The 12,365-nt window shown below is 34.1% G+C and overlaps 1 protein-coding gene across 1 annotated transcript in view; it reads left to right on the top strand.

Moving 5' to 3' along the window:
- The window catches only part of STT3B (STT3 oligosaccharyltransferase complex catalytic subunit B), a 74,255-nt gene that overhangs the window by 54,215 nt on the left and 7,675 nt on the right, over window positions 1-12,365 (top strand). The window contains exons 7-14 of the mRNA XM_080674691.1: window positions 437-583; window positions 1,517-1,565; window positions 2,857-3,011; window positions 5,058-5,269; window positions 6,814-7,001; window positions 8,084-8,255; window positions 9,145-9,318; window positions 10,557-10,670. Coding sequence (XP_080530817.1) covers window positions 437-583; window positions 1,517-1,565; window positions 2,857-3,011; window positions 5,058-5,269; window positions 6,814-7,001; window positions 8,084-8,255; window positions 9,145-9,318; window positions 10,557-10,670 — 1,211 coding nt within the window. The remainder of the gene's footprint in view (window positions 1-436; window positions 584-1,516; window positions 1,566-2,856; window positions 3,012-5,057; window positions 5,270-6,813; window positions 7,002-8,083; window positions 8,256-9,144; window positions 9,319-10,556; window positions 10,671-12,365) is intronic.

The following is a 12,365-nucleotide window of genomic DNA, read 5'->3' on the forward strand; positions in this document are numbered from 1 at the left end:
TTTAATATATACTAATTTAGAATCTTATACAAGTGTGTAATTAAGGTCACATACAATCACTCAGCTATAAATGATAACTATATATCATCATATCAGGATTTACCCGATCCAAGTAATTTCTTCCTTCAGTAAATCTTAGGATTTTTTAAAAATGACATTTCTATTTTTCCCCCCTAGAAAACATGTCACTAAAATATGGGACAAAAGGAGGAAATTTAATGTGCTAAAATAGGCTCTAGTTGTTGAAATGGGATTTTTCTTTCTTGGTCCATGTATAGGGAGTCTGATCTTTTTTAAAAAATGTGTAGCAGAATTTTGGGGGTGTATTATTTGGTTGTCATTTGACAAAGAAAATGTTGGTTAGATGAAATGGCTAGTCTTTGTTATGAATGGTACCGGGTGTTTTAAGAATCTCTTATATGACCTTTTTCTTTAGGCGTGTTTGCACTGCTGCAAGCTTATGCTTTCTTGCAGTATCTGAGAGATCGGTTAACAAAACAAGAGTTCCAGACCCTTTTCTTTTTGGGTGTATCAGTAGCTGCAGGTGCTGTGTTCCTTAGTGTCATCTATTTGACTTATACAGGTAGGTGTCATCATCTGTAGGATGTGAATCTTGTCTCTAATTTATTGTAAAAAGTAATTACTTACAAATTTTGTACATATTCCGTTTATCCTAGAGGGTCAAATATTATGGTTGCGTTCTGAATAAACAATATAAAAATAGTCAAAGTTTTTAAAATCTGCATAGCACTACAAATTGTGATTGTTTTAGCAATATCTTAATTTTGCTACTTCAAGATCTGATAAGTCTACTTTCAAGCATCCTCTTGATAGATGAGTAGGCCCAAATTGTATAAAATTCAAAGCTTCCAATGTTAACCTACTGCATGCTTGCCCTCTTGTTGTGTGCATATGTTCTCTGTCCTACTTTTAAATAGTCTGCTTATTAGTTTCAGTCTGCTTCTGGATTCTAAGTTACTTTGTGAACCTAACTTCACTAGTTCCTAGAACAAGTCAAATTCTTTCTAAAGGTATTCCATCTGTTAAATTAATGTATCAGCCTAGCTCATAAAAATCATGAAGAATTGACCAGAGAAAAAGGCATGAATGATTAAAATCATTTTCATAATTCGTCTAAATTGGGCATATTATATTAGATAATTTAGACACCACTATCCACCCCCCTTTTTAAATATTATCCAGTGCTTTCTTACTATCTTAGCTTTGTTTTACTAGTCAACTTGAAGTGTATGGGAGAATTGGAAAACTTCCTACAATTTTATCTAGCCACTTGTTGTGTTTCTCTGGAAATGTAATCTCCACGGATATTTGTTTTTCTTTGATCACATTAACATTTTATCTGATTGCCAGCCCTGTGAAATATGTTGTCACCTACAAATTAAAACTGAAAAATTTAACTACTAGGTTAAATTAAGCCATAATAATCAGTAAATATAAAACAAACAAAAACAATTTAAAAAGGCAGATTAATTGCCTCTACATTTTTCCTTTTAAGGTTACATTGCACCATGGAGTGGCAGGTTTTATTCCTTGTGGGACACTGGGTAAGTGCATATAAGTTATTTGCCGTCATTAAAATGCCATTTTCCCCCCTCTGTTCTTATATTGTCAGCATTACCATTATCTTGGGTAACATTTTAAAAATATCTAACATATACTAGTTTAGTAACTGTTGATTTGAATCCCTTGTATTTTTTCTTTGTTATAATACCTGCTTGGAATGCACTATGATATGCATGACATATTTCGATTCTGCATGGACAACTCCTTATTTTAGTTTTGTCAAAACATTTCAGGTAACATTTGTGCAATTTTAATGATTGATTTTTATTTTTACCAATGTATTCAAAGTTTCCATCTATTAGTATTTACTTTTTAATCTTTAAGGCTCATATACTGTAGATGTGAAGAAAAAATTTTAATGTTTTTTAATGCCATACTACTAAGTTTCTTGATATTTTATTACATATACTGCAGAATATTTGTGTGCTTTTAAGAGTGCTATTATAAAATGAAATAGTTTAAAAATTAATTTTAAATTAGACAACTAGTTCAGTAAGATGTTTTTGTTTTCCTAAGGATGAGAAAATATCTTTTGATTATAATTTACCTGTCTTCTCTGTTCCCACTGTTCTATCTTCTTTGTTACTCCCTAAATGGCCCGATAAAAAACCTACCACAGTTTATTGAATGGGCCTTCCCATTGCTGTGATACCGAAGGTCTAATTAAAGGGCATAAGCAAATATACAGTATACTAATGACTGAAACTAACATTTGGACACATAATTGAAGAGATCAGCCAATGGACACCAAAGAGTTTGAGGAAAATCTCTAGTAATTAGATCAACTTTTGTCAGTAATATTTATTCTTACTTTCTAAACTTTAATGGACTACTTTGGAATCTCAGGGCATTTCAGAAATAATTTGTCCTGTCCTTTCTATTTCTCTCATTGCCTTGCTAAGAAAAGTATTGTGGCAATATGATGTCTTATTTCTGCTAGTAATAGTAAGTCTAAAATGTAGTGAGATGTAGGAGGTGCTAAGTTAAAATGCAGAACAAATTCCTGTTTGAGCAAAAATTTTTGTATTAAAAGTCAGAGCCAACACTTTTATAATATAACTAGCCTTAGATAATTCTTCTAATTTTAGGGATGACATATTAGTTTGTTTTATCAATGTGGACCAGATTTATATCTAATACAACAGGTTATGTTGGACTATACTTATGAGGGAGAAGAGATAGAAGATAGAAATCATATCTACAGTCAAAGAAAATTTTTCCATCAAAAAGGATTTTATTTTAATATTAAGTATTAACTTTTTTAAATACCAGGTATGCAAAAATACATATTCCAATTATTGCATCAGTGTCTGAGCATCAACCTACGACTTGGGTGTCTTTCTTCTTTGATCTACATATTCTTGTGTGTACCTTCCCAGCAGGCCTATGGTTCTGCATTAAAAATATCAACGATGAAAGAGTGTTTGGTAAGAGATTTCTAATAAATACTTAGCTTTAGAACAATTATTTTCATTACTGACATCACTTCACTTTAAAGTTTTATTCTTTGCATGACTGCATAGTCAAGATAAATTTCTTAGTCTTGCATAAATCTTAAGCAAGAAAAACCCAGTGAATTTATATTATATGTATTTTATTAACCTTTAATTTAGGACTCATATATAACATTTTTATTCAATTTACTACATTTTCTGGGAGGTTATTATAGTCTGTGGCTAAGAATTGGAAATTATAACTTTGCTTACAGTATAGTCTTGATTTAATTTTCTAAGTTAGATCTGATTAAGTAGAAGTTTGCAGGGGTGACCACCATCATCGAAATTTCAATGCAAAGTACATTTTGTAATGGAATAAGAATCACCTTTAAGCAAACACCCTCTTCACTGATAATTTGTGTAAATTTTCAACTAATAAACTGAAAAAAGGCAACATACACAAAAATAATCTGTAGTACCAGGACTTGAATTTATACAAGTAATGCGGCTTGGACCGTGAGTGACACTCACGGTACTATTCCAGAATGAAATCAGGAGGAAAATATAACGCTTGCATGAGTTCTAACCAAAGGATGACACTCATTCTTCTTGTTTATGTAGACCAGTCCCTCTGGAAAAGGCCATGTTAATATTGCATTATTCAAAAAGATTTAGCTTAAACATATTGCCCACCTCATGACTCAGCAATCCTTATCCCAAGAGAAGTGCGTATGTCCAGCAAAGGACATGTTTAATAATGCAACTTTATTCATAATAGCCCCTAATTAGAAACATTCCAAAGGTTATTAGCAGCAGAATAGAAAAAGAAATTCCAATGTATTCCTACAAGGGAATACAACACAGCTATTAATAAAAGAATGGTTTAACCCAGTGGTCGGCAAACTCATTAGTCAACAGAGCCAAATATCAACAGTTCAACGATTGAGATTTCTTTTGAGAGCCAAATTTTTTAAACTTAAACTTCTTCTAACACCACTTCTTCAAAATAGACTCGCCTAGGCCATGGTATTTTGTGGAAGAGCCACACTCAAGGGGCCAAAGAGCCGCATGTGGCTCGCGAGCCGCGGTTTGCCAACCACTGGTTTAACCTAAAAAGCCAATACAAAAAAGAACATTTTATATAATTTTAAAAATAAAGTTCAAGAATAAGAAAATTAATGCTTTAAAAGTCCAAATAGGGATTACTTTTTTTTTTTTATAGGCAAGGAGCGGGGAGAGCAGTTATTGACTGGGAAGTGGTATGAGAGATCCTTCTGAGGAGGCTCTATATTTTGATATTGGTGATAATTACATAGGTGTGCACATTTGTAAAATTTATTGAGATATACAGTTATGAACATGGTATAATTTTTTAGTGAGGAAATGAAATTTTAATTAACCTTACTTGAGAATAGGAGCTCAAATGACTCATTGACTTTATGAATTCATATAGCCTTCAGCCTGAAATGGTAGAGCCTTCCTGGTGGTTAGCACATTATGTGGAAGGCTTTGGCTTTTGGAAAATACTTTCGAATTTTTTAAAAAGTCTCTTACTAGTAACAAGTTCCTCCTTGGGCTAATAAATTATATTCTCCTCATCCTATTTTTACTTTAGACAAGCTTTATGCCAGATATTGGCACTAGCTTTTCACAGACTTTATTTGATTCTATAAACTTACTCTGCCTGATAATGTAATTCCTCAAATGTGTTTTCATCCATCAACTGTGGATTTTCTAATATATGATGATACTGACAATGAATTTGTCTCATTTCCCATAACTATAATTACTATAATTAAATTTAAATCATGATACATTTCTCTAAATTGTTGATATATAGTGTCTAGTTAGCATTAGCTATAATTTCTAAATATGACTATTAAATAGTTTGGTTGGTATTATCAATTTAAAAATAATTAGCTCTTTTATGAGATGTCTGTTTTTAGATTTGGTTTATAATGTGGTATGAAATACTTAGTTCAGTCTCCTGCGAACATTTTCTTTTCTGAAGTGTTACAAGAGAGCTTGTCTTTCCAGTTGCTCTGTATGCCATCAGCGCTGTCTACTTTGCTGGAGTGATGGTGCGGCTGATGTTGACTTTGACTCCCGTTGTCTGTATGCTGTCTGCAATTGCCTTCTCTAATGTTTTTGAGCACTATTTGGGGGACGACATGAAAAGGGAAAACCCACCTGTGGAGGACAGCAGTGATGAGGATGACAAAAGAAACCCAGGAAATTTGTATGATAAGGTGGGGAATCTAAAGTAAGGCCTTTAAAAATTTTATGTGCTTTGTTTTTCTACTACAGTAAGAACTATTAATATTAAGAAACGTGATTAAACAGGATTTAGACAAACTGACATTTCCAGTTGGTCTCTCCTGTTTGCCTAAAACTTTGAATCCTGCTTGGTCTTTTAGATAAGAATAAGAAAATAGAATGTAACCAGAGTAGGAATTCTCATTTCATTTTGGTCAGGTTTTATCTAAAATCCCTCTATTTTTGAGAGCAAAAACCTAGTGCTCTACTAAGTTACATAACATTGAGCATTATTAAACCCCATTGAAACATTGCACAAACGCTTATCTTTGAGGTCCATGTTCAATGTAAACTTAAAATTATTTATTTATTTATTTATTTATTTATTTATTTATTTATTTATTTATTTATTTATTGTGTACTGGATGACGCTCCAACAAACCGAGCCACCCAGCCAGGGCATGTAATTTACTTTTACTTTTAACCTGTCAGGTTAAGTAAAGAGCAAGGTCATATTTGGTGCAAATGTGGAAAAGACTCGTAAGAATTAGAGCACTAATACTTACCTGGCAGGGGAGGTACCATGATCAGGAAGGTGGTTTTCCCAGGGCAAGGCTTATTCACTGTACTCTGCATGTGCTGACACCAGCAATTCCCCCAAATGCGGGAAACTTGACTGCATAATTTGTGGTAATGGGGGACTGTGTTCCCACACTTCCCTGAAAAAAAAAGAAAAGAAAAGAATTAGAGCGCTTGTCTTGGATGACATATTAAACTTCATTTGAATATTAACTAGGTTTTTAAATACCAATAAGCAATGAAACTTTCCAGAATAAGTATTAACTTTGAAAAGCTTGCCTTACTATATAGGCCCAATATAATTCATACAGATTTGTTTTAATACAGCACATACCTACTTTTGTGTTTGTGGTTATATTTTATTTTGTGGTTTCCTAACTAGCCTAGCAATTTAGAACTTATGCCTCTGTTCAGTTTTCTGTTCTGGTTTTTTGGTGGTTGTCTGTTGTAGTTTTTAAAAAATGTAATCTTAATTTTAATATGTCTGTTTTGGGATTTGGAAATTGGAAGATTGATTCTGATAATGCATTTTTTGTCTTATACTAAAGTTCTACATGGTTCGGATTTTAGCTGGACAGTTTCGTTTTTAGGATGAGGGATTTGGGTTTTTGTAAGAAAAGCTTGCCAGAATGAGGCCATTTGGTTATCTCCTTTGTACATACATAAAACACAAGGATACTCGGTTTGAAAGCAGCTTCTTACTGGAGATATTTTGGTCTGTGACCAGCTCCTGGATTGGGTATAGTTCCAGGAAACCACCTCATTCACAATTAATTTGAGAATCTTTAGAAAACTAATTTTTAGAAAACTTATCACTCAGACAAGAATACCTGATGGTTATACATTTTTTCCCTCAAAGGATTAAATTGACAGATTAACATTCTCCCAACTTTTCTTGAACGTCTCAATGAAATCAGTGAAATGATGAATTTGTCTAACCAGTTTTTTGTATCTTCAGGCAGGTAAAGTGAGGAAACATGTAACTGAACAGGAAAAAACTGAAGAGGGACTAGGTCCTAATATAAAAAGCATTGTCACCATGTTGATGCTGATGCTATTGATGATGTTTGCAGTCCACTGTACCTGGGTCACAAGCAATGCCTATTCTAGTCCAAGTGTGGTCCTGGCCTCTTACAATCATGATGGGTAAGAAAATAACTTGGCTACAAAAGGATTTTATACCTATCCCTTTTTTTCTGTCTCAGTGGTTAAGAATTAAAAAATAGAATGTTTGTGAGGCTCTGCATTTGAATCTACCATGTTTTTCTTACAGCCTTTCTCTCCCACCCCATATGGGTAGTAATCATTGTATTTCATGCTCTTGTCCAGAATGTCTTTGCATTCATAACATGTATATTAGTTTTTCTCAAAATGTGGTCCTTGGACATACAATGAGTTCTCACTTAACATCATAGGCTCTGTGACTAAACAGAACAACATATAATGAAACCAACTTTACCATAGGCTAAGTGAAAAAGAGTTCAATTCCTATAACTTTGATGAGACATGATAACATAAGGATTGTTATTCAAGGACTTGCTATACAGTAACATCATTACCAGGAAGCCTGTTAGAAATGCAAATTCTTGACCCCGTGTAAAGCCTATTGAATCAGAAACCTAGAGGTGGAGCTCAGCAATCTCTGATTTAATAAGCCCTAGGTCAGTGGTCGGCAAACTATGGCTCGCAAGCCACATGCGGCTCTTTGGCCCCTTGAGTGTGGCTTTTCCACAAAATACCACGGCCTGGACAAGTCTATTTTGAAGAAGTGACGTTAGAAGTAGTATAAGTTTAAAAAATTTGGCTCTCAAAAGAAATTTCAGTCGTTGTACTTTTGATATTTGACTCTGTTGACTAATGAGTTTGCCGACCACTGCCCTAGGTGATTATGATGCAGCTGAAATTGAAGAAGAGATCATTGATATATTGCCACCCCAGCTTCTGCTTCATTTGGGTGCTTGTTAGGCTTGCAAAATATCACACCCCACCCCAGAACTACTAATTCAGAATCTGTTCTTTTACAAGATACCCAGGAGATTTGCATGCATATTAAAGTTTAAAAAGCATTAGCTCTTCATTGATATCCTCCTCAACCCCCATTTTTTGAGGCTTTTAAAAACTGCCCTTAAAATGTGAGATTAATTCAATGGTTGAACACCTCAAGATTTTAAGTTACTCTCTTCACATTTATAATATCTCATTTAAAAGAATTTTGTGATTCTTTTCAGCACCAGGAATATCTTAGATGATTTTAGAGAAGCTTACTTTTGGCTAAGGCAAAATACAGATGAACATGCCCGAGTGATGTCTTGGTGGGATTATGGCTATCAGATAGCTGGAATGGCTAATAGAACTACTTTGGTGGATAATAATACCTGGAATAACAGCCACATAGCACTGGTAAGAATTCAATAAACAACAGATCAAAGGTATAAATTTTTATTACTTAGCAATCAGGCATCACTTGTAATTAAGAAGGATAGATGTAGATGAATGTTCTCTTTGTGTGCAGAATTCTCAAAATTTCTCTTTATACAATTCATTCCATAAAGTGGGTTCAGGTTATGCATATTTACTTTTGTAAGTATCATTCAGAATTGTAAGCTGATTTCTGGTAGATCTCATGATATCTCATAATGAGAATTAGGCAAAATCTGAAACTTCTTTATTTTTTCCAATACCAAAAATCTGAAACTTTTAAAACACTACATTTGACTTGTATTTTCTATTTTATAAATTAAGATAATTATTTGCAAATATGTAAAACAAATGCACTGTATTCAGGGACTGTTTACTCTGTTAACTAATTTACATAAATTCAGGTAATCACATCTCTGTTTTTTAAAGATTTTAAATCAATAGTGGATATTAACCAGATGAGTTTTACTTGTTTTAGTGTTGTAGCTAATTATCAGATGTCTGGTAGACTGAGGAGAAGAATATATTTATGCTGGCTAGATTGCTAGTCATACCTGGCTTTGAGGTAATGAGAAGTCCTATTTCTTTTAAGCTTGCCTGCTTTTATACTAAAATGTTAATTTCATGAAATAATTAGCAAAATATTAAAACGTATTCTGATTTTGACATTTCTGCTATACCTGCTTATAGTGAGTGAGGTGCTTCTGAATCTCAGTAAATTTGTTGAATTCATAGCAAATCATTTCTATAAAAAGAATTCCATGTAAATCAGATTCCTCAGGTACATTCCTTCATAAGGTAAAAATGTACATTTATTTCTTTTTTAGCATATTGTGGGGCTAAGTATACACATTCTCATTTTTTTCTGTAGGTGGGAAAAGCTATGTCTTCAAATGAAACAGCAGCTTATAAAATCATGAGGAGTCTGGATGTAGATTATGTTTTGGTAATTTTTGGAGGGGTTATTGGCTATTCTGGTGATGACATCAACAAGTTCCTCTGGATGGTTAGGATAGCTGAAGGGGAACATCCAAAAGACATTCGGGTAAGAAACGGTTAGTTCAGGTGTTTTAAAACAGCTCACAGGTCCAAGTAATTCTTTTATCTTGCTAATTGCATAGTATTTGTTTTTATTATTTTATTCCCCACATTTGACTCTTCATTCTGAATATACTATTAAGATACTATAAGCATTTTCCCAATTTTAAATCTTTTGAAATTCGTACTTGATACTTCTGTTCTCCAAAGCAATCTTTTGTCAAGACTTTTGCTTGGACTCCTTCACAGCCTTTGCAGTTCTGCCCTTTCTTTCCGTTTCCATTGTTTCCACTCTGTTACTGATCCTTATGATCATAAACCTGAAATAGAACAGTGACCTTTTTTATGCTTCGTATTGAAGCAGATATAGTAGCAAAATATACACCCTGTTCTTGCTTTTTTTAAAAAAAAAAAAATTTTTCACTATATATCTTAGCAATTTTTCTATATTAGAATATGGAGACCTGTTTTCATTTTTTTTTCACTTTGACACAGTGTATTCCATTGTGTATATGCATTCATGATTTATTTAACCTGTCCCTATTGATGGACATTTAGGTTGTTTCCAGTCTGTAGTCTCATAAACAGTGGTACAGTAACTTTTATACTCATTACTTTGCCCATGTACAAGTGTCTTTGTAGGGTAAATCCCTAAACTAGCAATTTCTATTTAGAGTGCCAAATTGGCCTTTGTAGAGGTTATGTTATAAATTTTATGAGATCCCAATAAAATTACTATAGGAGTTTTCTAAACACTTCCCCAACCCCCAACTAAAGAACTGACTTTAGAGTTCATGTGGAAAAATAAAGACCAATTAAAGTAAACTGAAAATGAGTAATGGGGGTGAGGATGGGACATTTGGAGAGAGTGAACCTACCTGGTACTAAAACCATGGTGTTGGTACCATTCTTTTGAATTATTGAGGTTTTTATATCATGGTTATAATCTGGTAGAATTGCTTGCCTTTCCTTACTCCAACAAATAGTATTGTTCTTTTTCTGTGATAATCTTGTATACTTTTTATAAATGATTTCTAGACTCAGCTTTTAAAAACACTGATGATAATTTTGGGGTTTTTTTTAGGGATCACATTAAATTTATAAATTAGTCCTCTGATAGGATATTTTTTTGATATGTAACTAAATATGGCTTTCTGAATATACCCTAAAAGCTGGTTTATGGGGAAATAAATAGAGGGGCCTGTAAATTTAACTGACATAAACTTCTGGTTTCTTTTTTTGTAGGAAAGTGACTATTTCACCCCACAAGGAGAATTCCGTGTAGACAAAGCAGGATCTCCCACTTTATTGAATTGCCTTATGTATAAAATGTCATATTACCGATTTGGGGAAATGCAGGTTAGTTATATTAGTTTTACTATAATCTTTTTTTAAGGGAATATTTTAAAAGTAGTCTTGTTTGCCTCTAAAAACAGGATAATGATGTTTGGTTGTGCTATAAAGAAAGAAGTGCTTATCTAAAATTCCCCAACATGCTCCCCCCTACCACCCTCCCCCATTAAATTTAGATTTCTGAAACTTAAATGTGAAAAATTTAGATCAAAGATTTCCTTTCAAAATATTAATTAACACTAGGCTCAAATCCAGTCTTTGCTTGCCTTTTGGCCTCATGCTTTTTGAAGGCATTTTCCACCTTAGGAAACTGTTGTTTTTTGTTTTATCCTCACCTGAGGATATTTTTTCCATTGATTTTTAGAGAGAGTGGAAGGGAGGGAGAGCGAGAGAGAAGAGAGAGGAGACACACACACACACACATTATATATCAATCAGTTGCCTCCCACACATGCCCTGGGATCAAACCTGCAACCCAGGTACGTGCCCTTGCCTGGGAATCAAACCCAAGACCCTTCGAGCCAAGGGCCAGCACTCTAACCATTGAGCAACACTGGCCAGGGCCAAACTATGTGATCTTAAGTAGATTACTTTGGTGTTTGGTGGGGGAAAGCCTAAAATTAAAGAGTTGAATTATGTGGACATTTCAGATATTCATTCTATGCCTGTTCTTTTTACCACAGATAGCTAAGACTATCCAGGTTAGAGTTTTCTTGAAAATTAGAATGATGTGGTACAAAAGCTTAAGGGTCCAGAAAATGAATGAATATTCAGAGATATTGTGACAAAAAGAACAAACAGTAGACTTACTGTCATAATACTTGAGTTTTAGATCTGGTTCTGTCAAGTCATGTAATCCTTGGACAAGTCACATCCTTCCTGGACTTTTTTCTTGTCTGTATATAATGGAGGTTGTACTGATGACTTAATTTGTAAGGCTCTTTATGGCTCTTAGATCACATGACTATAATACAAAGTTAAAACCTTCACACCAAGATTTCAGTGAAAACTGCCTTATTCCATATTGCGTTCTGGTTAAGTTGATACTAGGAGGCAGAGGAAGAATTGCTTGTTTAATTTTATACAAACACTAGCGATCAAGATAATGTTCATCACTATCAATTTGGAATTAATTCTACAGGTGGCTTTTAATAAATAGACAATAATTTTACTACTAGACTTAGATTTTTGTGTTTTGATTTCTGAAGGCCACTGCCTAGTTTCTAAACTCATATTAAGGAAGAAACATTTAAGCCATAAAAATTAGCTACTTCAGAAAATGATTCAAAGGTTTGTTTCTTTTTTTAATAATGATGGTAGCAAAGAAGTTTTCTTGCTCTCATTTAAGTTTATCAACAGGCCCTGCCTGGCCAATGTTGCTAATTGGTTAGAGCTTCATCCCGCCCACTGAAGGGTTGCAGGTTCAATTACTGGTCAAGGGCAAGTACCTGGGTTGCAGGTTCAATGCCCAGTCTGGGGTGTGCAGGAGACCAGTCGATGTGTCCCTCTCACATTGATCTCTCTCTTTCTCTTTCTCTTTCTCTTTCTCTTTCTCTTTCTCTTTCTCTTTCTCTTTCTCTTTCTCTTTCTCTTTCTCTGTCTCCCTCTCTCCCTCTCTCCCTCTCCCTCCCCCTCCCCCTCCCTCTCTTCCTCTCTCCCTCCCTCCCTCTCTCCCTCCCCCCTTCTCCCTTTCCCCCCTCT

The sequence above is a fragment of the Plecotus auritus genome (assembly GCF_963455305.1).
Source record: "Plecotus auritus genome assembly, chromosome: 6".
Taxonomy (NCBI): domain Eukaryota; kingdom Metazoa; phylum Chordata; class Mammalia; order Chiroptera; family Vespertilionidae; genus Plecotus; species Plecotus auritus.